Source organism: Giraffa tippelskirchi, chromosome X (genome assembly GCF_054371585.1).
Source record: "Giraffa tippelskirchi isolate mGirTip1 chromosome X, T2T-mGirTip1v1.2.pri, whole genome shotgun sequence".
Classification (NCBI taxonomy): Eukaryota; Metazoa; Chordata; class Mammalia; order Artiodactyla; family Giraffidae; genus Giraffa; species Giraffa tippelskirchi.
Genome location: NC_137289.1, coordinates 85,500,876 through 85,527,208, shown reverse-complemented (window position 1 = coordinate 85,527,208; position 26,333 = coordinate 85,500,876). Strand labels below are relative to the sequence as shown.

The window sequence follows — 26,333 nt, the reverse complement described above, 5'->3', positions numbered from 1 at the left end:
TGTACACCAGAGAAAGTGGTAGGAATATTCACTGTGTTTGGTGACCTGCTTGACTTCCTTCCCTTATGCTGCATGGCATGGAGTAACCAGAAGGAAATGCCCCATACGGGGGCCTCAGTATGGGGAAGAAACAAAAAAGTGGACTCTGTGTCCAACGTCTGGCTTGTTCAGGGGCTTCCTGAGGGACTGATTCCTGTCTTGCCTGACTCAGAGCACAGAGGGTACTGGTGCTATTAATAGAATTTGGAAGTTGCTGAAAACAGAGGCCAGTAGTGCATTAGAGCTACAACTCCATAGGCAAAGTCCAGGGGGAGCAGGAGATGCGAAAAGGTTTGGAAGATCTTAGAACCTCTAGCTGGGCTGATTGGCACTGGCCTTCCCATGTACAAAGCCAGTATGTAAAGACTGGGAGAGGTGGTTGTTTTTTCCAAAATGCCCAAATTCCAGCAAAAGATTACAAGACATACAAAGGAAAAGACAAACATGGCCCAATCAAAGGAACAAAATAAAACTCCAGAAACCAACCCTAATGAAACTCAGATCTACAAGCTGTCAAAGAAAGAATTTTAACTGACTGGCATAGAGATGCTCAAAGAGTTAAAAGAAAACACACATAGACAACTAAACAATAATCATGGAAAGGATACCTGAACAAAATGAAAACAGCAATAAAAATAGAAACTATAAAAAGGAACCAACCAGAAATTCTTGGGGTTGAAAAATACAATAATTGAACTGAAAATTTCGTGAGAGTAATTCAACAGCAGACTTGAGTAGAGAGAAGAAAGAATCAGTGAAATTGAAGACAATTAATCTGAAAGCATTGAGTCAGAGGAAGAAATAGGGGAAAAAAAGAATGAAGACAAGTGAAAAAAAGTGAGGAAAGCCTACGGGGAGCTATCAAAAAGGTTGTTATAAACACGATGGGATTCCAAGAAGAAGAGAGAGACAGGGATGTAAACACAAGGACTGGAGACCAATCCCAGGGCAAGGATTGCTGTTGACTGCAGGGAGATGACCCAAGTGGATGGGGTGGAGGAGATCATAGTGGGAATGCCTTTGGAGGAAATCTGGGCAGCCATGGAGGCAGGGTGCTACTGCTGAATCATGTGCAGGGGGTGGAGCCATCACTGTGTGGTCCCCACACACTGGAACCAGAAGCTGACCAATAGAGAAAGACCATAGAGAGAGTGGCCCTTTGAGTGCCTGATGCACCAAGCAGTAGAGAAGGACCCTGGCCAGGGGGGTCCTTTGAATGCTTGCTGTGCCAAGCAATAGAGAAAGACCAACCAGGGAGGCCCTTTGAGTGTCAGCTGCCAGAAGCTAGAAAAGGATTATAATAGCGCCATATCTTCTCTGCCCATGGCCACTGGCTTCACTGCACACCTGGTGCCACTGGGATCTCCACTATCCAAGCAGCAATACTGCCTCCATGCTCAGTCCTCATGGGGTAGAGATCCTGGAAGCAAGGAAAAAAAGCCTAATAGCACCATATCTCCTGAGCCCATGATGGCTGGCTTCCCTGAACACCTGGTGCTGCCAAGGTCCCTGCAATCCAAGCAGCTATGCTTCCTCCACACCCGGTCATCACTGGGGCAGACCCAAGTCCTCCAGGGCAGTCTCAGGAGCAAACTCCTGTGGATGACCCACATGTAGAGGTGGGGATAAAACCATAGTTGAGCTCCAGGGGTGAAATGGTTAAGTAAGAGGATTGAAAACCTTTTGCCAGCTTTACAAGCTGCAGTTTAAATCCACATGATCAACTATGTAAACTTTGTGTCTATGCAATGTATAAAAGGAAACTGAGTGTTTCCACAAAAGAAAATGCCTTAATCCTGACAGCTGTGGACACTGGAGGCAAGAATATACAGGAGTAGGGCCAGATTAGAGTCTGAGCTATCCCCACAGCAGGTCCAGAGATCAGCAGACCCCAGTATTGGAGGGCTTCCTTGGGAGGTGGAGGTGGGCTGTGGCTCACAGCAGGGAAAGGACACTGACAGCTAAGACCTGAGAAAAACATTTGTAATTATTTCTGTATTTTTATTCGTTCTATAATTGGTTCTTGATTTTTTTTCCTCCTCTTTTTTTCCCTCTGTTGCTGTGGTTGTGTTATTATTATCTCCATCTAAGATTTTAGAACTTTTTAAAATCACACTTTTTATTTCCTTTATGTACTTCTAAGTTGGCTTTCTGTGGTTCTGTGGTCTTTTTTTGTTGTTGTGTTTTGTTTTGAGTTTTGTTCTTTTCTTCTTGTAGTCATTCTTTGATATGTAAATTTTTATATGCTTCTATTTAACTTTGCTTCTCTGCTTCTTTTCTTCACCATGTTTGTCTGTTTGTTTTGTTTTGTGTGCTTTATTCCTCAGTTGGCATTCTGCTTTGGTCTTGTTTTGTGTTTTAGTTAGTTTTGTTTTTAATTTGTTGTATCATTTTTGGTTTCCTTTGCCTGCCAGATCACTCCTTGTTTTCTTTAGACTGTTTTGGTTTTGTGTGTGTGTGTGTTTCGTTGTTTTTGTTTCTGTTTGAATGATTTTGCATTTGCCATTTGTAAATGGTTCATTTTTGTTTCTTGTTGTTTTGTTTTGTTTTGTTTGACTGTTTTAATACCCTTTATTGCCATAACAAATGGCTTGCGGAGTCTTAGTTCCCCAACCAGAGACGGGGCTTGAGCCTCTGGGGTGGTAGTGCTGAGCCTAGGACACTAGACTGCCAGAGGATTCCTGACCCCAGGGAGTATTAATTAGGGAGAATTCCCAAGAAAGACTCCACCTGTATTGAAAACCTGGCACCAGCCAATAGCTGGCAGCACCCAGCACAGGATACCTCAACCAAACAACAAGCAAGACAAGAACACAAATCCAGTCATCAGCAGATAGGATTCCCACAGACATCCCCAAACACACCAACTAACACAGCCCTGACCAAAAGAGGGAAAAAGCTCACCTCCCACAGAACGCAGGCACAATGCCTTCCCAACACAAAGCCTGAACAAGTCACTCTACCAACCTCAACCAACCGGGGCAGAGACCAAAAGCAAGAGGGACTAAGACCCTAGAACCTGGGGAAGTGCACAATTGCTCGGTAGTGTATGACTCTGCAAACCCCTGGACTATAGCCTGCCAGGCTTCTCTGTCCATAGGATTTGCAGGCCAGAATACTGGAGTGGGTTGCCATTCCCTTCTCCAGGGGGTCTTCCCAATCCAGGGATGGAACCTGTGTCTCTTGTGTCTCCTGCATTGGCAGGCAGATTCTTTAACACTGTGCCACCTGGGAAGCCCACAATATATCTTATACGAAGCATCAAAAAAAAAGTCAAGCATACAGAAGCAGACAATAGGATGGTGGTTTCCAGGGGATGGGAGAAGGGGGCTATGGAGAGTAGTTGTTTAGTGAATATAAAGTTACAGTTGTACAAGATGAGTATGTTCTGGAGATCTGCTGTGTAACATGGTGCCTGTACTCAGCGACAAAGGGCACATTTTTAAGTGAAAAGAGGCAAGGTGGAGAAGTTTGGGTAGATTATGCAGCATTCATCTGAGAAAGACGAGGGAGTGTAATGAATGTCTGTCTCTTGGTGAGAGATACAGATCCCATGGCCAGGGAACACCAGTTGCCCCATCCCTTTAACCTTTAAGAAATCTGTTAACAACATCCCTGCGTGAGTCTTGCTTATTCTGGCCTTTACCAGACAAGGCATGTTTGCTGGTAAACAATGCTGACAACTCATTTTGCTCAATATTTGTTCCAGATCACTCGATTTTTAAAAATCAATAACGAATACTTTCCCCTCACTTTAGGCTGTTCTTGGTCAGAAACCAGTGGCAGCAGCCCTGCAGTGTCAGTGTGACCTAATTTGAAAGAGATGCCTTCCTGGGCAAGAGCTGAAAGCAATAGAGTGCTGGGGAGGACTCTTACTGGAACGTAAGAGGCGACTATCACATTGTCAGGGATTTCGTGAGCCAGCTGTTATTAAACCTAAATGTATAAAGTAACAAATGCATTACATATGCATTATATTGAAAATGAACATAATATATGATCAAAAGTCGTCGATTTCTAATTGCTTTCCTACGTTTTACTATTATCTGTGCTCTTGAGATTATGTATATTTATTGTAATTGAATGATGGAAATGCATCTCTTCCCAACTCTGCATCAAAGGACATCTCGTTGGTAGCTTGAAATTGGCAAATGCTACAACACAGGGCGATTCTTGCAACCCTCCTTCTTCCCCCAGCGCCTGTTGTTAATCGTTTACCTGCGTAGCACTGGTTGAGACTAATCCACTGTGCGGATGCTCTGGTGTGATGGATATCCTCAGACCTAATCAATGCTGTCATGCAACATATCAGAGTCAAGAGCTAACTCACACTGTTATGTAAAGTGATATTTTAAACGCGCGAACTGGAGTAGTGACCAAAGGATAGTTCACAAAAGATGTGTGATGTCTAACATTTATAACAATATCCTAAGATGCCTATACTATGCCATTCAGAGACTTTTTAGAAAGGTATAGCTCAACATGTGTGGGGGTATGGTGAGGGTGGGTGGGCAGGATCGTGAACATCAGCAGAGGACTGAGAAACAGGTGAAAGTAAGATTTGATCGATTACCACAGACTGTTACTTTGAGTGCAAAATAAAGGGATGGTTTTTGAAAGATCCTCCTAGCTGGGTGTTTGCCGCTCCAAGTTTCGAACCTCTCACTGGACACTTTGTAAAAAAAAAAAAAAAGAAAAGAAAAGAAAAAGAAAAGTAAACTCATTGGCTAATTTAGGGCAAATCAAAGAGAAAGGAGTCTCCCCCCAACCCCCCATCCCAACCACCTTTGCCTTAAAATTTCCCTTCAAGCACTTGTGCAAGTTAATTTTCCTCTTTGAGCACATTTCCTGATGTGTAAAAGGGTAATAATAACGCTGAGCTTACAGAACTACTGTGAGGTTATATGAGCTTAGTGTTCAGTGAACACAGACTAACCAGATGATAATGATTCTTCTTTGTATCTCCTGGGTCCTTCAAAATAGGTCCCAGATCTAATTAATTTCCCCTCTTTGAGTCTTCTTGTCCAGATTGGCTTTAGCTTCTCCCCACTGTAAAATACGTATTGGACTAGAATCAAACCAGCATTCTATTGGCCAAAGTTGGCCTGCTTGGAAGTTTTTGTTTGGCCCATTTAAAGAGTTTAGAGGAAACCAGAGCCAACATTTCAAAACTGAGATATTTTGCATAGAAATCTAGAGTTTCATCTTGTCTTTAAAAATCAAGAGATGTGGCAACAATGAGTATGCATTCCTGCATGGCAACAATTGGCTAGAGCCAAGTGACAGCTGCCCCCTTAGGTAGAGCATGCACTCTCAATTGGCCAGACCCCATCTGGCTTGCTCTACTCATTTATATAATCTGCTTGATCCTGCAGACATATGAATTTGTGGCCTTCTGGACAACTGGAAGCAGTCAATGCCAGGCAGGGTGTAGGCACTTACTTGCTGAATGAGTAAATCTCCTACCCTTTTTTTCCTCTACCATTTCCTTATCGAGCCATGTTAAGAAATCCCAGTTATTGAGGAAAGTGATTGTCCCTTTGAAAAGTGAATTGAACACGGTAAACTCAGGGCACTCTAGGTTATACTGTGGTAACAAGCAACACCTATATTTCAGTGCCTTACAACAAAAGTTTATTATTTGCTCACATACACAAACCTAGACACAAAATGAAAACATCCTCAGATTTTCACATGCATGGATAAGTACATGAGCGTGCTGGTAAGTTTGCAATCATGAATCAAAATAACCTCTGGCAGATGAACAGATGAACTCACACAGAACCCTACTTAGAGACTGATCAGCTTAGATTGCAAAACCCTGTTTTCATAAGAGACATTATCAGGCCCCAGGATCCAAGAGAGTAAAGGATGGAGGTACAGGAATATCCACCCTCAGCCAAGGAATTGCCCCATATAATAAAAAGCATCTAAAAGCTTATAAAAGAGCCTAAATGCTTTTTTTTTTTAATACAGTAAGAATTTTGGACATTAAGCATTTTGCAAATGCATAAATAGACAGCATTCCAGTGAGTTCCCCGCTTCTGGGCTTCTAGTTCAAGAGGGAGATGCAGCCCCGGTGACCAATAGGCAGAGAAATGGAGCTGGCCAGCCTGCGTCAAACAGAGGGGCTAGAAGGCTGAAGTCCTTTACCTCCATCAGGAGCTGTCAACACAAAAGAAAGGGTCAGGGCCAGGTCACATCCATTTGTCCTCCCAGCTCTCCTCTCTTTTTGTTCCAGCCAGTCAAAGCTGTGTCACCTTGGACTATATTGCACAGAACTCTTCCTTGATTTGCCCACCTCAATTCTTGCTTCCTCCAATCCCTCCATCACAGAAACCACATTTCTTTTTGTCAAGCCCAGGGTCTCCAAACATGCTCCTCTCTAGTTCAGACATTCCTTGGTCCTTCGTCACCCACAGTTGCTGGCCAAACCTCTTAAGCCTGGCCTGCAGACCTCCGTGACTGGTAGCCTCTCCCCACTCATCTCTTCCATCGTGTTCCAGCAGTTCCTCCAGGGTTGCCTGCTTCACTCACACTCCATAGCACACTCCATTTTGATCTGGTAGTGCCCAGCCTTCCCCCTGAGCCTTCCCAGGTGTCTAGCTCTCCTCTGTCCTTCCTCTCCAGGCTCATCATTGAGATTCAGCCCCAAAACATGACTTGTGGAGGCATCCAGGCTCCACATCAAGACTGGAAGCTCCCTGAAGGCAGGAACTAGATCTCCTTCTCTACTAGGCACTTGTCACCTATACATGTCCTCCCCAGATCACAGCAGACTGCAGGAGTCTGGGTAGAAAGCTCTGGACTGGGAGTCACGAGACCTGATTCTTCCACTTGATATGCTGCATGCCCTTGGTAAGTCCCTGCCATTCTCAGGGACTCAGTTTCCTTATTTCTTGACATCAGGGCAGTGAGCATTTGCTTTTGAGCACAATGCTCAATAAACCCTCAGTGATTCTCTGAACAACCGTCTGCTGCCACTTCGAGAGTCCGACTGAGGAGCTTGGCAGCCTGGGTCCAAAGAAGTTCAACCCCCCACCTCCCTCCAACTCTGACTTCCCAGTTAGGCCCTGCTTACCACAACAGCCTCCCATTTCCCAACTGTCCCCAACCCCTTGTTCTCCTCTCAAAGACCAGGCTACCTGGAGCAACGCAGGGCTGGAGCAGAGAGATGGAGCCAGAAGGGGCCTGGGAAGATTCTCTCAGACTCAGCAGAGCCTTGGCTGCTTCCAGTGTTTGCTGCCACTCTGAGGCAGAAACCGAGGCCTGGTTGGAAGCTTCGGAAGCCTGAAAACAAAGGATGTGAGAGAATGGGAGCTGGGAACCCACACTCCCTCCATGCCCCTTCAGTCCCCAGATACCCTGGGGCCTTCTGCTCTTCTCCTTCACTAAGCTTGGCCCCTGCCATGGTTCTGGACCCCACAATCTCCCCAGAATCTGTGGCTGCAGTAGAAGGGGGATAAGGGGGGCATGGGGCTTGAGGATCAGAGTTGAGTGTCTAGGAACAAGGAAAGGAGAGATCAGGGGATTTATCCCTTTGGCAGGCACGTACTACCAGTGGGGAGGGGGCCAGGATTTTTACAATATCTGCATGTGGGAGTCTGAATGGCCATTAGGTGTTGTGGCTTAGACAAGTACCTTCCCCTGCCTGGCCTGTCTTTTTTTCCTTTCCTTTTTTTTTTTTTTTCTGTATCTTTCGTGAGACACTAATTCCTCTCAGATTTTTTAAAAAATCCTGGAGCAACAGTGAAGATTATGGGAAATCAGAGGTGTCTGCATTTTAATCTGCAAGGCACCTGGAGAGACGTGATTACTGTCCCTGTCCAGGGACTGGTTCTTGCCCCTATATTCCCCAATCCCCAAGGGACTTGAAGGGCCAGCTTGACTCATCTCCAGGACACTTTCTCTGATGGTTAATAGACTCTGGCCTGGGCAAGACGGTGTCCGTCACCATTATGGCTCCCCTTCCCAGCAGAAGCTTCTATCCCATCCGTTTGTTTCACGTGGAATAACAGCCTCCAGCTGTCAAAGGCCTGTGATGTGGCAGGCCTTGTGCTAGTCCTCTTTTCAATGCTACATTGTTGTTGTTGTTCAGTTGCTAAATCATGTCTGACTTTTTGTGACCCCTTGGACCGCAGCATGGCAGGCTTCCCTGTCCTTCACTATCTCCCCGAGTTTGCTCAAACTTATATCCATTGAGTCGGTGATGCCATCCAACCATCTCACCCTCTGTCACCCCCTTCTCCTGCCCTCAATCTTTCCCAGCATCAGGGTCTTTTCCAATGAGTCGGCTGTTCTCTATAGGTGTAGAATATTGTCCCCTCTCAGTACACTGATAGGAAATAGAGGCTCGGATATGTAAAGTCACTTGTCCAAAGCCTCACAAGTTGGAACTGGCAAAGCTGGGAGAGCCCTGTCGTTGCCCCTAAGTCCGAGATGCCTGCTCCTCCTCCCCTTCCTCCTCCTCGCACCCCCCCCCGCCCCCAGTTGCCCTGTACTGCCTCCATCTCCTCCTTCTAGCTCCAGAGCCTTAAGCAGAAGGTTTGGACACTCAGTAACACAATGTACAAGTAGCTCCATGGTCTTTCTCACTGTACTCACCTTCTGGGCAGGGCAGGGGATCTGTGTGACCTCCTCGAAAGAGAAATTGTTAGTTGCTTCTTCAAGGGTGCTGGAGTCCAGGACAGAGACAAAGACTCCAAGACCTGACTGAGCAGCAGAGCGCCTTGGAAGATTGCCTGTGGGAACAGAGAGCACAGGTTGGAGTCAGGAACCAAGCCGGCCATGGAGACGAGATATGGGCATGTTTGGGGACAAGAATAGGAGCCCAGAATGCCAGAGCTGAGAAGACCTTCAAGACCACCTAGTCCTCTTCTTCATTTTGGGACTGAGGACTATGAGACCCATAGAGAAGTAGTTTTCCCCCGGGGTCATATGGCAAGTTGCGGTAGGGTTAGAGATGGTACCCAGGTCTTCAGGACACAGGAAGGGCTCTGGGCAGTGGCTGACGTCAGAGCTTCCCACACTGGCCCCAGACTCTTCCTTGGGAATTGCACAGAGGTGAGCCTCGAGCTGAGGCGGGATGTTCTCCTTCCCAACTGTGAGACACTGGGGACAGCTTAGGTGAGCTTTACCCCCTGATCCCATCCCACTCTACCTCACCCCCAACCTGTCCCACTCTAGACCCTTTTTGATTTCCCAGATCTCTCCTTCCCACCAACACTTGGTAGATAATACTGATGGCATTTTATAGTTGGGGAAGCTAAGGCCTGAAGAGTAACTTGCCCAAGGAGTAAAGCCACATAGAAACTGGGTGATAGGACTGGTGACAGAACTACTCATGCTCCCTACACCAAAAACTCCAACTCCCTCCCTGGCCAGAGACACTTACTGGGGACTCCTGCTTGAGCGCCCAACTTCTTGGCATGGCTGCGACCTCTGGGAGAGGTGGTCCCACTCCTTTTCCGTCCTCGTCCTCGTCCTCGAGTCGGGCTCCTCTTTCGGTATGGCCCCTGCTCCATCTTCAAGTCAGGTTCAGCAGGCAAGATGCTGTAGTGTTCCCTAAAGTGAGGGGATTGTGGGTCTAAGGTCAGTCACCTTTAGAGGAGGCCTACTCCCCCCACCCCTTGTCAGATGCCATGCTTGTGAGAAGGGAACACACTTGTGACACTCGCGGGCCTGGAAGGGGCGGAGGTGCTCCTGGTCCTTAATTTGGTCAGTGAGGCCATGGTTGTGGGAACGGGCATAGAGACGTATAGATCTTCTGGGGCCAAGTTCAGTCCCCCATGGGGCTCCGGTCTCAAGTCCAGTGGTGGAGTCAGGGAGGTAACAGGGCATAGCAGGCATTTCTTTGGGATCCATGGTTCTAGGGCAAGGAGTGGAGGTCAGGGTGGCCACATGATCCCCTACCCCCTGCATACTTCCTCTGCCCCTGGAAAACCCCATCTGAGGTGGCTGGATTCTTCTCCACCCAGCTCACTGCTGAAATGAGATCGCACCCTCCCTTCTTGCTCATGTAGCCTCCTTCCCAGGAAGCCCCACTCACACATAGGCCAGTTCCAAGAAACTCCGGGCATGGGTCCTGTATACTTCCAATCCAACTATTACTCCCCCTGCTTACCTTCACTTCACACGGACCCCTGACCCCTTCAGGCATACACATACACTCTTGTGCCTCCTTCAACAATTACTACTTCCCTTTCTCATGTTTATCATCCTGTACTCTGCTATGCCCAACTATTATTCCTGGTATCCCTTTCCACAATTGTCTTCCTCACCTCCTGCATTCATCCACTCCCTACTCATGATTCTATGTCCTCCTGCACTCAATTCTATTATTGGTCTCAGGTATGCCCTACATTCAATTTTCCTCTCATCTTCCATTCCAATTTTTTCTTGCACTCTATCACAATCTTAATTATTTTCTTGCTCCCTCTTTAAACTGACACCCTGAAATCATATCATATCATGAAATCACATAATCCTGCTGGATCTCAAGCCCTTCTTTCAATGATTACTTTCATTCATCCCCTCATTGATTTATCAAGTAGATGTTTGTTGAGCCCCCTATTGAACGCCAGACCCTGATCTCATCAACAGCCAACTCCTCACTGCACTAATTGTTCTCTTGCACCAGCACACCCTCTCTCCTTTCATGCAAACCCATGCATTCCCTCCACAGCCTCCCAACAATCTTCCATGCTCTGCTCCAACAACTTCAACAATTATGCTTGAGCACAGCTTCCCCTCCTCCTAAACCCAGAGTTCACCACCTCCCTCCTCTCAGGTTACCCAACCGTTCCCTGTCACCCCCACCTCAGAATCATGAGGTGGGCGGGGGTGGGGGTGGGGGGACATAAGCCCTGCCCCAGCGGCCAGAGGCCAGGGGTCAGGAGTCTGGAGCAAGTGATCATTCCACAGGACTTCAGCCAAGGAAGGGTGGGGTGTGGGGTATGCAGTGGGGGGAGGGGGTGGGGCGGGGTGGGATACGAGGTACCCTGCGGAGGTGGAGAAGAGAAGAAGGGATTGGGGATCCAGAGTGGGAGGCAGGGAGGAAAGAAGAGGTGCGGAGAATGAGGGCCCTATTCCTGATGCCAGTCTATGGTTACCCCAGCCTCCAGCAGGTCAGGATCAATCTACTGAGACAGGAGGCCCGAGGGAAGACCCAGCTCTCAGTCCCTTTCCCGCCCTTCCTTCAAAAGGCAATGAGCTTCCAGCCCTGCTTTTCACTTCCCACCACTGTGGTCAGTGACCAATGAGCTTCAAGTTTGTCTGAAGGTCACGACAAACGCCCCGCCGCTCTCTTCACCTCCCTCGCACTTCTCCTCCTGCTGGCTGGTTTTACTGGGCCTGCCATTCGACTCCAGAAATGAAGTGGAGCTTTGTGCTCCCCAAACCTTGTTTCCCAAACTCCTCGCTTTGGGGATGTGAAATACCGTGTGCTAAGTTGCTTCAGTCGTGTCCGACTCTTTTGCGAGCTCCTCTGTCCATGAAATTCTCCAGGCGAGAATACTGGAGTGGGTTGCCATTTCCTTCTCCATGGGACCTTCCCGATCCAGGGATCCAACCCATGTCTCTTAAGTCTCCTGCGTTGACAGGAGGATTCTTTGCCACTAGTGTCACCTGGGAAGCCCTGTGAAATACTGTATATGCATGCATTTTAAACAGGCATCCTTGGTATTCTGTAAATTACTTTTACAAAATTCAGCCTGTGTTTTTAAGATCCCTCCGTATTCCTATGTCAGGGATTCTCAATTCGAAATCCGATTTTGCAGCCCCAGGGAACAATTGGCAGTGTGTGGAGTCATTTTGGTCTTCATTCGTGTCTCTGAGTTCCTTGTTCTGTTCCACAGGTAAGTCGATCTATTCCTGTGCCAGTACTACACTCTCTTAATTTTTATCTGTTAGTAAGACATCTTGATCTCTGGTGGGACAAGTCCTCACACCTTATTCGTCATTTCCAGGCATATCTTTGCTATTCTTTGCCTTTTGTCCTGTCTAAACTCTAAACTGTAAATGTCAGGATCAGCATGTCATGTTCCCTGAAAACTCATTTGCGGCAGATTTGGATTACATTTTCATTGAATCTGTGGATCAGTTAAGGGAGAATTGACTATCTTTATGATATTCGGCCTTCCTAGTCACCAACATGGAATGGCTCTCTACTTTTGCGGGTCTTCTTTAAAGTTGGAATCCTTCAGCTCAGTGTTTATCTTTTTTACATTCAGATTTTGTACATCCTTTTTGTTTTGTTTTGTTCAATTAATTAATTTATTTTAGTTGGAGGCTAATTACTTTACAATATTGTAGTGGTTTTTTGCCATTCATTGATATGAATCAGCCATGGGTTTACATGTGTTCCCCATCCTGAACCCCCTCCCACCTCCCTCCACATCCCATCCCTCTGGGTCACCCCAGTGCACCAGCCCTGAGCCCTTGTCTCATGCATCGAACCTGGACTGGCGTTCTGTTTCACATATGATAATATACATGTTTCAATGCTATTCTCTCAGATCGTCCCACCCTCACCTTCTCCCACAGAGTCCAAAAGACTATTCTATGCATCTGTGTCTCTTTTTCTGTCTCGCATATAGGGTTATCAGCCATTAAAAAGAATACATTTGAATCGGTTCTAATGAGGTGGATGAAACTGGAGCCCATTATGCAGAGTGAAGTAAGCCAGAAAGAAAAACACCAATACAGTATACTAATGCATGTGTACGGAATTTAGAAAGATGTACATCCTTTTTGTATTTATCCCAAGATACTCCCTGGTGGCTCAGACAGGAAAGAATCTGCCTGCAATGCAGGAGACCCAGGTTCAATCCCTGGGTCGGGAAGATCTCCTGGAGAAGGAAATGGCAAACCACTCCAGTATTCTTGCCTGGAGAATCCCAAGGACAGAGAAGCCTGGCGGGCTACAGTCCATGGGGTCGCAAAGAGTCAGACATGATCTGAGCGACTTACATTTTCAAGATACTCTGGAATCTTCTTGCTCCGGTGCCTGATGTCTGTTCAAAATGACATTTTCTATCTCTATCTAATTTATAGAAATCCATTTGACTTTTTTTAAAAAGTACATTGATCTTAAAGTCAGCCACCATGCTAAACTCTGTGACATTTTATCATGTGTCTATAGGTGGTCTGCAGTTTTCTGTGAATCTGTGAGTAACAGAAGTAAGATCATCAGTTTACAAGTTTCTTACTGGCTGGCTAGGACATCCACTACAAGGACAAATGGAGATGGCAACATTGGGCATCTTTGGGTTGTTCCTAATATTGAACAGAATGTTGCCAACATTTCCATATTAAAAAGGGCTTTCTGTGTTTGTTTCATTGTTTGCTTTCTTTCTTTCCTTCTCTCTTTCTCCTTTTTTTGTCCTTCCTCCCTTCCTTCTTTATTTTTTTCCTTCTCACTTTTGTTTGTTCTTTCCTCCTCTCTCTCTCTCTCCCTCCTCTCTCTTTTTCTTTCCTTCTTTCCCTGTATCAGATTAAGGAGCATCCCTTATATTTCTAGTTTAATAAGTTTGTCTTAAAAATCATGAATAGATAATTGGACTTTAATCTGGGGGCCTCTATTGGAATGTTCAGGACTCTATTCATTCGGATCTGCTAATATAATGAGGGTTATTTATAAGATTTCTTTCAAAATTTTTAGTGAAGTACATCTTATAATCAAAAAAGAATCAAAATCATAAGGGTGCATCTTAGTGAGTTTTCAAAAATTAAACATACACATTCAGTTAGCACCTGGAGCAAGCAGCAGAATATGTTAGCAACACCCAAACCTCTCTTGTGCCCCCTTCCACCAGATTTGCTCTCCTAGGATAGACGTAGCTACATGTCATGGTGCATCATCTTTTGTGTACACTGGTGGGTTCAGTTTGCTAAAGTTTTGCCTAGAATTTTTTGTGTCTTCTGTTCATGAGCAAGACTGACTTGATGTTTCTCTCCTCATAGCATAATTGCTGGTTCCAGGGTCAAGGTTTTCTAGTCTCATAGACTAAGTTGAGCAACTTAGTTGCCCTCTTTGCTATCCTCTGGCAGTGTTCATGTAAGATGGGTATTATCTGTCTTAAAACTTTTCATTAAAACTTGACCACTAAACTAGGTTGACCACTAAGCTAGGATGCCTGTTTTATTTGTTTTAAAAAAAATTGTACTGTGATGGGGAGAGGGGAGGAAAGGGTAGATGTATGGAAAGAGTAACATGGAAACTTACATAACCATATGTAAAATAGACAGCCAACAGGAATTTGTTGTATGGCTCAGGAAACTCAAACAGGGGCTCTGTATCAACCTAGAGGGGTGGGATGGGGAGGGAGATGGGAGGGAGTTTCAAAAGGGAGGGGATATATGTATACCTATGGCTGATTCATGTTGAGGTTTGACAGAAAACAGCAAAATTCTGTAAAGCAATTATCCCTCAAAAAATAAATTAATTAAAAAAATTATACTGGGGATTATTTCAAACATTTACAAATAGAGCTTGTATACAAATTTGCAGTCTCCAAGTTCATGACAGTAGAGCTGCGGCCCTGGAATGAGAGCTTGCAGCAGAATCACACAGAGAGCTTGTTAAAGCACAGATTGCTGAGCTCCACATCTATAGTCTCAGATTAAAAGTTCTGGAGTGGGACCCAGAGTTTGCTTTTCTGACAAGTTCCCTGGTGATGCAGATGCTGTTGGAAAGGAACCACACTTTGAGAACCATTGTACATGAGAGAAGAGTGAAGGAACCTCCGTTTATCCCATCACCCAACCGCAACCAGCAACAACTTATAGCCAAACTCGATTCGCATGTATCTTCTCCCTTACCCCTCTCCCAGACTATTTTCAAGAAAACATCAGAAACTCTCTTATTTTATTGGGAAATATTTCAATGCATAACTCTAAAATATGAGCAATCCATTTTCCTCAGCTTTTTATTTTGAAACTGAATAAAGAGTAAGCATTCTTTTACCTAGATTCCTACTATCCCATTGCTTTCTCACTCTTCTTCTTATTTTTTGCTTAACCACGTAACAGTTCCAAACACTTCCTCCAATTACTTCAAAATTTGTCTCCTAAGAACTAGGATACTCTCCCGTCTGACCACAGTATTGTTATCATGTCGAAGGAATTTAACAATGAGGTGATAGTGTTATCTAAGTCCATATAGAGTCCATAGTCAAATTTCCCCAATTGTCCCAATAATATCCTTTTGAGGATCCACAGTTCAATCAAGTATCACACACTGCATTCAGTTGTCATGTCTCTTTAGTATCCTGCAGTCCCAAACAGTCCCTCAACTTAAATCTTCCACGGCAATGACATTTGCATGTCATGGTGCCTAGGCTCGTTTGCTTGTAAAGTGTCCACAGTATGCGTTTGCCTGATATTTTCCTCTTGTTTAGATTTATGTCTTCAGATTTAGTATTCTTGGCAAGGATATTAAATAGGTCGTGAGCCTCACATCTGTAGGCCCCCAAGTTCAGTTTGTCTAGCTGCCATTGCTACAGTTGGCATTACTCAGTTTGGTCACTTATTTAAGGTGTTGTTGTAGAGATCATTTCATGGTAAAGGTATCTTTTTGATTTATAAGCAGTCTGTGGCATGATATTTTGATAACTTGTGGGTAGTCTGTTCTCCAAAAACATTCTCACCTCTTGGCCTTAGCTTTTATTCAGGGCTCTGGGTCTGGTTTGATTATTGCTTTGGTGGTCGGAAATATGGCGATTCTCTATTTCTGTTCTCTAGAAATTCCTTTCTATTTTTAATTAGTGGGCATTTTGCTGTAAATTTGAGCATCTCAGCCTCCCAACCCCTTCCATTGTTGTTGTTGCTGCTGTTGCTGTGTTTGCAACAACAGATAAAGAGGAAAAGCTATTTATTTGCTGTGTTCAAAGAAATATGAAGAAAACAAAGTGAACACGTGTCTCTTTCAATTCTGGTTTCCTCAGTGTATATGTAAGCAAATATAAGACGAATTCAAAAAGAATTTCCTCTGACAGTCCAAAGAGGCAACAAAATCTGTTGCCTGAAATTGGAAGTAACTGTTCACTAACAACTAGAAACAGGTTTTAACAATTATTAAGAGAACCTGGGTTATAAATCTGGCCAGCTATAAAGTCGCTTGGATCTTGGGCGCACGCACACACATATGCACTCACTCTCTCTCTCACACGCAGACATTTTAAATGGAGATATAGTAAAAAAATAAATAAATAAGTAAATAGGGCTTCCCCAATGGCTCAGCAGGTAAGCAATCCGCCTGCAATGCAGGAGACACGAGTTCGATCCCTGGGTTGGGAAGACCCCGTGGAGAAGGAAGTGACAACCACTCTAGTATTCTTGCCTGAAAAATCCCATGGACAGAGGAGCCCGGTGGGCTACAGTCCAACGTGTCACAGAGAGTCAGACATGGCTGAGTGACTAAGCACATCACATAGAAAAAAATAAAAATAAATACATTATTATTACAGTTACAGAACGTATGTTAGAGAATTGCAGGACCATATACATCATTTTACGAAAAGCTTAAGATCTGCAACTAAGCCCATATAATACAGGACCTTTCCAACAATATGAAAGAGCAACTGATTCAAACCATGAAAAAATTTCAAACACCTTACTTTTCAAATACCTTCTCATGAGTCATGCTGCATGAAACCTTGGCCGGTTAATATTTTAGGTACATTTTTTTTCTCCAAGGACTCTGCAATCTGCAAAGACATGATTATAGCCCCCAAATTTTGAACTTGTAGAGTAGATATCAGGGAATCATTTCTATCGCTTAGAAAAGAATTTGAGCTAATTACAAAAAAATGTCACCCCAAAATAATTTCTGTATGAAGGACATCAATCCAGCTGTTATGTCGGAAATTTACTTTACAATATTGTGATGGGTTTTGCCATCCATCCATATGAATCGGCCCTAGGTGTGTCCCCTCCATCCTGAACACTCTTCCCACCACCGTCCCCACCCCCTGCCCCCTCCCCATCCCTCTAGGTTGTCACAGAATAGTGGCTTTTGGTGCCCTGCTTCATGCATCAAACTTGCCCTGGTTTATCTATTTTACACGTGGTTTCTAAAATAGACTGTTTCAGGAACATAGTCACTGAAGTCATTCAGTAAATACAGTGAACCACTGTGGGTTTGTCAGACTCGCTGGATGTTTGTAAGGAGGTTTTATTGATCTTTTCAAAGAACGAGATTTTTGTTTCATTGATTTTCTCTGTTGTTTTTCTGTTTTCAATTTCATTGATTACTGGAGTCATCTTCTGTATCCCCTTCCTTCTGTTGGCTTTGGATTTATTTTGCTGCTTCTTCTAGTTTCCTGAGGTGAGAACTTAGATTATTGACTTGGTGCATTTCCCTTTCCATAATGTAGGCCTTTACTGATGTAAATTTCCCTTCCAGCAATGCTTTAGCTTCATCCCACAAATTTGGGTATGGTTTGTAATCATCTCCATTCAGTTCAAGCCATTTCTTAATGTGCTGGAAAACTTTTCTTTCGCCCACGGATTGAGCGGCCTCCTTACTACTGAGTGGTGGTGAAAGTACTGAAATCATCCCAGCAGGGATGGGGAGGGTTTCCATCTTACTGCCAAGTGGAGGTATGATTCCAGAATCTCCACGTGTTTGATTTCCACTGATGTGGTGAAGAGGGGAAGGTGGCTCCTGTTTCGGCCAGTAAAACGTGGAATTCTAGATTCCCCGCTAGACCTTTGCTGGCTTGGCGAGGGGGGGTGGGGAAGGGCGGGCGGAGAGGGGGCAGACAGGCCACAATTCTTCTTTTTTCCTTTCCATATTGCTTGGCTGGAGTAGAGCAGTCATGCGCAAAACCTTTTCTGTCTTGCTAGACTGGCCCATTCTTGATCCTTACATTAGAGAGAGCAGACTTTTGTTTCTGTTACAGTTGGGTTTCATTGCTGCTGCTGCTGCTGAGGTTGTTGTCACTGTTGTTTTGTCTCCACCTTTTGGCATTTCTCTCAGTAGCTGGCTTCTTCAGCTCCAAGCCTGGGATATATGATGCAGAAAGAAAACCAGGGAACTCACCACCGTGTCCTTTCTCAGGTTCTGAGATCCTTAGTTGATCCACCTTCTCTTCCCCACATTGCAGAGCCTTATGTTTATTTTATATATGGCATGCAGGATTTTAAGTGGCACTTAGTGGGAAGAATAGGAAACGTTCATCCACTCTATCTTCCCGGAAGCAGAGTTGTCCATATGCACTTAATTATAAATTTTGACTTTTAGCTCGTGTTCAAGTTTAAAATTCAATTTCAATTAATTAATTTTCGTCCAACTTAAAATAACAATGTTTAAAATTAAAATTAAATATAGTTTTTGAATTTAACAAATCTATCTTTGATTAAAAATTATAATTGCAAGAAACAAGCAGTTCTGTCTGATAATCCATTTGAAAATACGCACACACGCACACACACACACACACACACAATCCATGTGGCTTGAAAAGATAGAAAATAGCATTCAGAATATTCCCAGATAAATCAGGAATAATTAAAATGGTTTCATCATAGGTAAAACCCAAATTTTGGGTTAGAATGATACTTTCAAAGGGAAAGTTTTCAGTCCCTAATTTTGGGTATTTTTCCAAATGTCTAAGGTATATCTACTTTGTTGAGTCAATATTCAGAAACATATTCTTCATCTTTAAAATAAAAATGATTGTTTCTGTGCATGTGTGCTAAGTCACCTCAGTCGTGTCTGACTCTTTGTGAACCTATAGATTTGTGGCTCACCAGGCTCCTTTGTCCGTGGGATTCTCCAGGCAAGAATACTGCAGTGGGTTGCCACGCCCTCCCACAGGGGATCTTCCCCACCCGAGGATCGAACCCATGTCTCTCATGTGTCCTGCATTGGCAGGCGGGTTCTTTACCACTAGCACCACCTGGGAAGCCCAGCTATTCCCGTAAAGGTTGCTAACGTGACAATCAAGAAATCCAGTAAATGTGGCAAATTGGTCACTCGGTAAACTCACTAATTTTAGTGAAAGTGAACGTCTCTAGGTCGTGTCCGACTCTTCGCGACCCCATGGACTATACAGTCCATGGAATTCTCTAGGCCAGAATACTGGAGTGGGTAGCCTTTCCCTTCTCCAGGGGATCTTCCCAGCCCAGGGATTGAACCCAGGTCTCCCTCATTGCAGGCGGATTCTTTACCAGCTGAGCCACAAGGGAAGCGCAAGAATACTGGAGTGGGTGGCCTATCCCTTCTCCAAGGGATCTTCCCGACCCAGGACTCAAACCAGGGTCTCCCGCACTGCAGGTGGGTTCTTAACCAACTGAGCTATATTAGGGGCTTGAGTGGAGAAGCCCCCTCTCCACTAATTTTAGGAGAGACGCGAATTTTGTGGTCACCCACCATCACAAAGCCTAACAGGGAAAATCCTAAACAAAGGGATTCTCGCTCTCTCTCTCTCCAGGCCACTGTTCCTCTGTGAAAATGCATGGCGGTAGGAGCTCATTGTTGGCCAAATGAGACAAATGGATTCTGAACCTCTTAATGTGGGTCACTCTTACAGATTTTGTGTGTTCATGGCATTTCAGAGGTTGATCGATGGTAATTAAAGCTAACATTTGTGGGAGGAGGGGGCATTAGCTAATTGCTATTTAGTGTAGATAGTAAACTAAATGCTTTACAAACTTTGCCATGTTTAATCCCTGCAACCCCCCTGTTACTGTCCTCAGTTTGGCCAATTGGGCCTCTGAGGCTGAAAGAGACTAAGTACTTTGCCCAAAGTCACACAGCTAAGAAGTGGCAGAGCCAAGTTTCCAATTAAAAATTGCCTCGCTTAAATATTATATTGTCATTGGGGGGAGGGGGGTGGCTCTTTCCAGACATATTTATCGAAGGCACCAGGATATCTTCAGAAATCAAGCCCTGAACAAACTGGCTGTGAATAAATTAGCAGGCACCTCCTGTGGTTCAAAGAGTTTTACAGACACACATATTGCATGTGAACTGGGGTTTTAGACTGCCATTGAGGATCTTTGATCGATGATCACATCAGATATGCAGAGACTGATTCAAAAGGAGAAGGACGGAGCTGTATTTCCATACCATGGTGTGAAGAGTGGTCTCTTGGGTCCTTCCTACTTTTCACCCAAAACTCTATCAATAACCAAAAGGGCAGTGGGCTGCATCAATATAAAAACAAGCCATTTCAGTGGAAAATACCAACTTGGTGCTATGGAATTATGAAAACCAAGACTGGTTGTTCAAATGAATCTCTGTTTCTAACTCTTCATACAGATGATCGCGGCAGCCACTCCCTTCCCCATCTGCACTCTTATTCCCTTGAAGCTCTCAGCTTCCTGAAGTGACTAGAGGTGAAATTAGCAGTGACCAGAGATATCAGTCAGGCTTGCTTTCAAATATCTAGGTGAAAGCCTGGTTATAGTTAAGGCATGGTGGCCAAAAATAATCCCCGTTGAACTGAACTAGGATATAATTTGGTGATCAGACACAGGCTTGGCAATCATTATGCTTCAAATGTTCCATTTAAATAGAATCTATTTGAGAGTGACAGCTTTGAAATCAAAGATGGTGTCTTATACATCTTTGCTTTGACCTTCTGTTGTGGAGCCTTTCACATGGTTGGTGACCCAAAAAGTTATTTCTTGAGAGACATGTAAGTACAAGCACAGTGTACTGCACAGCAACAAACACACTGATAGGCAAGCACAGTGAAAGACTGTACAGGAAGCCAGCAAAAGTGTCGGAAGAAGGACTGCTGAAAATTCTCTCCTCTCTTAAAGCAATGAGAAAACTGGAAAAGAGGTTCAGAATCAATGTTGGCAGAACCCTAAAAATTCACCAAAAGTATGCAACAACCTCAGGTATGTTTATTCTCGAAAAACAGCCTAATCTCAGTAGGAAGAGTGAGCTAGGTGGCATTTCAAGTAGTGCTGTTCTCATGCCGCTCTATCCAACTCTGTGGTAGCTTTGAATGCTGAAAGTGAAAGTCGCCCAGTCGTGTCCAACTCTTTGCGACCCTGTGGACTGTATAGTCCATGGAATTCTCCAGGCCAGAATACTGGTGTGGGTAGCCTTTCCCTTCTCCAGGGAATCTCCCCAACCCAGGGACCGAACCCAGGTCTCCTGCATTGCAGGCAGATTCTTTACCAGCTGAGCCACAAGGGAAGCTCAGCTTTGAATGCTAACAGCCTGCAATCACGGTGAAAACCGGCAGCCTGACAGCCACCAGAGGGAGCAGAAATGGGTCAGGCCGCCTGCAGAGCCTTATTCCCAGATGACGTTCCCAGGTCATTATTTGTCCTGTCTGGTAGTTCCCTAGAAGACCCCACCTGGGTGGCTTTCTCCAACTCGGAGCTTACCCAGTTTGAAATCCCTTTCCCCTGATGGCATTTGTCAAGAACACCTAGAGGCACGAACTGAATCCAACAATACATTAAAGGGATCATACTTAGTAATACTTAGAAAATACTTAGTAGTCCACAGAAAACAAAATCATCTCTCAGATCTGATATGCAATTTAACCTGGTCACAGGACAGAAACTCAGTGGGAAAAAGTCCTCTCTATTTCAGCATACCAGGAACAAATAATTGGAGATGGAAGAAATTTAAATGTCACTTACAATAGCACTAAAATAAATGAAATGCCTATTAAGAAGCTTAATGTAGTATGTGCGAGACTCATATACAGGTACCTATAAAATATTGCTGAGAAAAATGAAAGAAGATGCAAATTAAATGGAGATATACTATGTTCATGGATCAGAAGACTCCAGAAGGTTTAAGATGTCAAGTCTCTAGTAATTCATCTATCGATTTGCCATAATCATAATTAGAATGAAAAGCTATTTCTAAAACTTATATGGAAATGCAAAGGACATAGAATAGCCAAAGCCATTTGGAAAAGAACAAAGATGGAGGGCTTACGGTACCAAATTCCCTGACTTGATAGTAGTGAACCTATAGTAGTCATGACGGTGTGGTATTACCATAAAACTAGATGTATGGATCAGTGGATAAAATAGAAAGCCCAGAAATAGATGTACACAAAAATATGGTCAGTTGATTTGTGACAAAGGTGCTAAGATAATTAAATTAACTGATAATTAACTAATAGAGCTGGAGAAAGGGAATCTCTGTATGGAAACCACCGATCAACGTCAATACCTCACACTGCATGCAAAACACCCTCAAAATAAGTAATAGAGCTAAGTGTAAGTTGTAAACCTATGAGAAAATATGGGAGCAAACCTTTGTGCCATGAGGTTAGGCAAAGATATCTTAGGTAGAACATTCATTCAAAAACTGAATCATAAAGGATAAATAATGAATGGACCATCATGAAAGTTAACAATACTCAAACTCTTTTGCTTCTCAAAATCCAGAGCTCTGTATCTCTGTGTGGCACCGCTTTTTACCCCTATACTTAAGCCTCATGACTGACCTTCTACTGAAACCCTAGAAGAGAAACCTGAGTCTACTTATTTGCAGTTGAAAAATCTGCATTTTATTGTCTCGGGCGACTGCTTGCAAAGCTCTCCCCTTTCTCTATTTCCTGGCCAACGTCTTTCTTCACTCATTTCAGGCATGCCTTCTCTGGGAAATCTCTAAGACTCCATTCCAACTCTCAAGGCTGATGGCTGCCCCTCCTCCATCTTCTCATAGCCGTCTCCCTCTATTGTTATCATCCTGAATTTTTTGCTTTTCCGTTTGTTTTTGTTTTGTTTTGTTTTTGGCTTCTCTCCCACTGAATGACTTGAAGCAGTAACAGAACCTCATCCATTTCTATAACCTCAGACCACGACCTGTGGTAGGCTCCTGGAGACAATCAATCAGTCCTGTATCCTCACGTGTATACAAGAGATGTCTTCCTAAGCAACACCGCCATTTCAAAAACCAGATAAAGACTCTTAGGCCACCTACGTCCTCTTTTCCTTCCAGTTACTGTTTGCAGGGGGCTCCCTTGAAGTCAGTGGAGCAGAGCTTCAAAGTTCTAGGTGATAAACAGGGGCCGCAACTAGGCAGCTTCTCTTAAAATCCAAGGGTCAATGGTGGAATCTCATAAAACACAGGACTAGGTAACAAGGAGCTCTCACCTCAGTTGTTCTGCTTTCAGCTTAGTCCAGGCCAGGCCCTTCCCCTCTGTCCCTCACATTTTCCAAGCCCTCCCCCCACCCACCAGGCCCCAAATCGCCTGTCCACTACCCACCAGATGCTGCCTGTCTCACAGACGTGGCATCTCACATAACTCCCCCCCCCAAGAGGAAAAACTCTACTCTTGATTTGGACTGTGGATGCCACCACCAAGTTTACCCTCCTTTCTTTGATAACCCATTTGGACCCATATACCTCCCCGGGGCTTTTCGGTACGCAGTCCTATGAATCTAAGTGTGGGGAGGGTCCACATGCACACCCCTGTCTATCACATCCCCACCAAATGACAACTCACCATCTGCTTGTTTTCCTCAGCAATCAGAAACCTGGCGTGAGCCTGCTGGGAGGTTCGGCAGAAAGAAGAAAAAGAGAGACAGAGAGAAGGGAAGGGTGGGAGTAAGAGACGCAGCAACAGAGGGGATGCCACATACCAGAAATGTATCCACTGCTTGAGCACATTGCACATTGGTTGCAGGAGGGAGGAAAGATAGGGCGGGGCCAGAGGGGCTGGAAGGATGTGGAGGAGCCAGCTCCTCAGCCTCTTTGCACACAGCAGAGTCAAGAGCTTAGCTGGTCTCTTCAAAGGAGTCCTGTTGGTCACTACACATACATCACACCTTTCTAGAAGCAGGCTCTTCATTCCCTTCCTTCCACCTCCTGACCTGGCAAGCCCGCTTTCCCTCTGGTGTCATGGAATGTCAGCCCCTGGGGCTGGGATGTGGTCTGTAGAGGTCACTGTTGTATCCCCAGCATCTGGAACAGTGTCACAGTGCACATACTACTTGTTGAATGAGGTAATGAATGTCAGGGAAGGCAGGGAGATTAGCATGAGGCCGTTCTCCTCTCTCGCCCTCTCTGTCTCTCTGTCTCTTTTCCTGCAGAACATGAAGAGCCAGCTAAAGACACTGAGGAATTTGTGGTTTTGTCTGACACCATGTAGAACCCATCCAATGGCACAAGCTTGCTCAGGGAGCCTGCTGGTCCCCAAGGGTATTGGAGGAGCCAGTTCCAGAGAGCCCTGGCCTGTTTCACCAAGTCCTTCAGGTGAGAGGCTCAGAGCCAGCCTCTGCCTCTCTTGCGGCTCATAGCCAAGCCAACATGCTTCCCCTTCCTGCTTGACCTAGAGAGCCCCCAGGCCAGGCCTGCCTTCCCCCAGGGTCCCCAAGGGTTCAACTGTCACTCTGCTTTCCTTTGTAGGGGAGGATGTCAGACACTGGGAAGCTGAGACCTCAGGACCCACAGACACAGACTCATGAACGGTGACCAAGCTCCCTCTGCTGCCACCTATCCCTACTTTCCCCAGTTTCTCGGGCACTGGGCCTGAAATAAATACTGGCACACTGGACGGTTTTCACTTCACCTTTACAACTATGAAGCTTTCAACACTGGCTCCAGCCTCAGGTGGATTGGGGGTTGTCAGTGGTGGGGGGGGTGGTGAAGGGTGGGAGCTAGCATCTCACTTAGCCCTTTAAGGCTGTACTAGCTCCTTCTTGGGGCAGTGCCACTGGTTCCTCAATCATGGTTGCAACAGACTTCAGCCAATAAAGAGTGAATTTTCCACAGCAGGGAGCTCTGACCCTCATGGGGGAAGGACTAAGCCAGGAATGAGAAAGGAATAACCTCTCTCTTCTCTTGACACCACACGGAGTCTTCATGTCTGAGAACAACTGCGCAGTGGTTATATGGAAGGGGATGGGGGAGGTACACGTGAAAAAAGTCTCTAGATCCAAAGAAAAACTCTTAGCCCCACATACGTAGAGTCAACTCCCAGGCATACCCAGTCCACCACAAGACAGCCCCTCCAACAGGCAACTTCATCTCTAACTGCAGATTATTCATTTTCATATGATGAGGTTTTTCTTTTTTTTCTCCTTCCTAAGGTGACCTTGATATGTATTGCAACATAGTATCAGCAGGGCAAGTCTATCCCAGGGGTTGAAACATATTTGTCCCTTTTAACCCAACAACACATGAAGGCCCTGTTAGGTGCTGCAACACCAAAAATCAGCAGGCAGCAGATAAACACGTAGGACGTGCTCTTCAATATCAAAGAGGATAGCTGGCACACACCAAATATTCTTTTCTCTTAACTCACGTAGTCCCCTTTTCAAGGCCAGGAGTGGGAAAAAAGTGCTTGAACAGCACCTGCTATGTGAAGTAATTGTCCTTTAGTTGTTCAGAGGCCCAATGCCTTTGAGCACTAATGAATCCCAGGTGGTATGAGGCCCTGGTAGGAAACAACATTTGGGAGTCTGATAGATAGCTGTTGTATAGCTCTTTTCCTACATCCCTGGGGGGCAGCCAAGGTGGAATCCACAGGTAGAGAATCATAGTGTGATTGGTTTGCTTTAGGTCTAGTGGCTCAGCAGCTATTCCTGGTGGCCTAGGATCCACCCATTCCCCCACATGGCTCTGTTCTTCTGGGCTGGGCCCTAACTCATGGGGGTGCTCAGTTCCATATCACTACTTCTCCCAAAGGAGCTGAGATCTCATATCCTGGGACTCTATCCTGTCCAAAAGACGTGAGAAGCTCCAACCCCCAGGGTCTGGGGAGCCTGCTGGGCTTTTGCTCCTTTGTAGCTGCTGTTACTTCTCACGTCAGTCACTGGTCACCACTGAGGCTTACAGTGTGTGTCCATGTCCGTGTCCGTGTCCGTGTGTGTGTGTGTGTGTGTGTGTGTGTGTGTGTGTGTGTTTAAGATGTGAATATTTGTGGAAACAAGGAATTATATGGTGAAATCTGGTGGATAAACGTGGGGCGGGGCTCAGCAGCCCCACTTGAAACCCAAGCAACAGAGATGAGATTTTATGTAGCAGGACGTGGCACCAAGAAGTCCTCACCTCTCTTCCTCACCCTTGGCACAACCCCATCCTGGCTGTGTTTCTCGAATCTGACCCTAACATTTTCCAAGCCCTCTAGGCCCAGAGCCATCTGCCCACTACTGGCCAGACACCGACTGACACCCATATACAACACTATATACATCATCTCCTGAGAGGAACGTCTCTGCTGTTGATTTTACCTCAGGCTGCCATCACCCCTCTCAGCCCTTCTTGGCTTTAATGCACCACGTGGCCCTACCTGCCTCCCATTCTGTACAGGCCTTTGGATTCTGCAGCCTCACAGCAGGAGATCGTTTCCTCTGCGGGC

At 45.2% G+C, this 26,333-nt stretch overlaps 1 protein-coding gene across 3 annotated transcripts; it reads right to left on the bottom strand.

Annotated features, from left to right (window-relative positions):
• Window positions 1-5,650: 5,650 nt before the first annotated feature.
• On the bottom strand, window positions 5,651-23,649 carry LOC145535478 (doublesex- and mab-3-related transcription factor C2-like). Of its 3 annotated transcripts, none has more exons than XM_081563914.1 (6): window positions 23,614-23,649; window positions 9,704-9,907; window positions 9,434-9,603; window positions 8,644-8,780; window positions 7,185-7,329; window positions 5,651-6,204 (listed from the first exon to the last, which is right to left on the bottom strand). In XM_081563914.1, exons 2-6 carry the CDS (start codon window positions 9,901-9,903, stop codon window positions 6,158-6,160), a joined length of 699 nt encoding a protein of 232 aa, XP_081420040.1. In that variant the 5' UTR covers window positions 9,904-9,907; window positions 23,614-23,649; the 3' UTR covers window positions 5,651-6,157. The 3 variants fall into 3 exon arrangements, with proteins under 3 accessions (XP_081420040.1, XP_081420038.1, XP_081420039.1); XM_081563912.1 differs by having other exon boundaries at window positions 9,680-9,907; window positions 23,478-23,622; XM_081563913.1 differs by having other exon boundaries at window positions 23,478-23,622.
• Window positions 23,650-26,333: the final 2,684 nt, after the last annotated feature.

What these genes read in the sequence shown, in the direction of transcription:
- LOC145535478 (XM_081563912.1), bottom strand. Translation starts at nt 9,903, where the DNA reads ATGGATCCCAAAGAAATGCCTGCTATGCCCTGTTACCTCCCTGACTCC. An exon ending in TCCCCTGCCCTGCCCAGAAG is followed by an intron (nt 7,330 to 8,643) that starts GTGAGTACAGTG and finishes CTTTGTTTTCAG; the next exon opens with GCTTCCGAAGCTTCCAACCA. An exon ending in CCAGCCCTGCGTTGCTCCAG is followed by an intron (nt 6,205 to 7,184) that starts GTAGCCTGGTCT and finishes TTGTGTTGACAG; the next exon opens with CTCCTGATGGAGGTAAAGGA.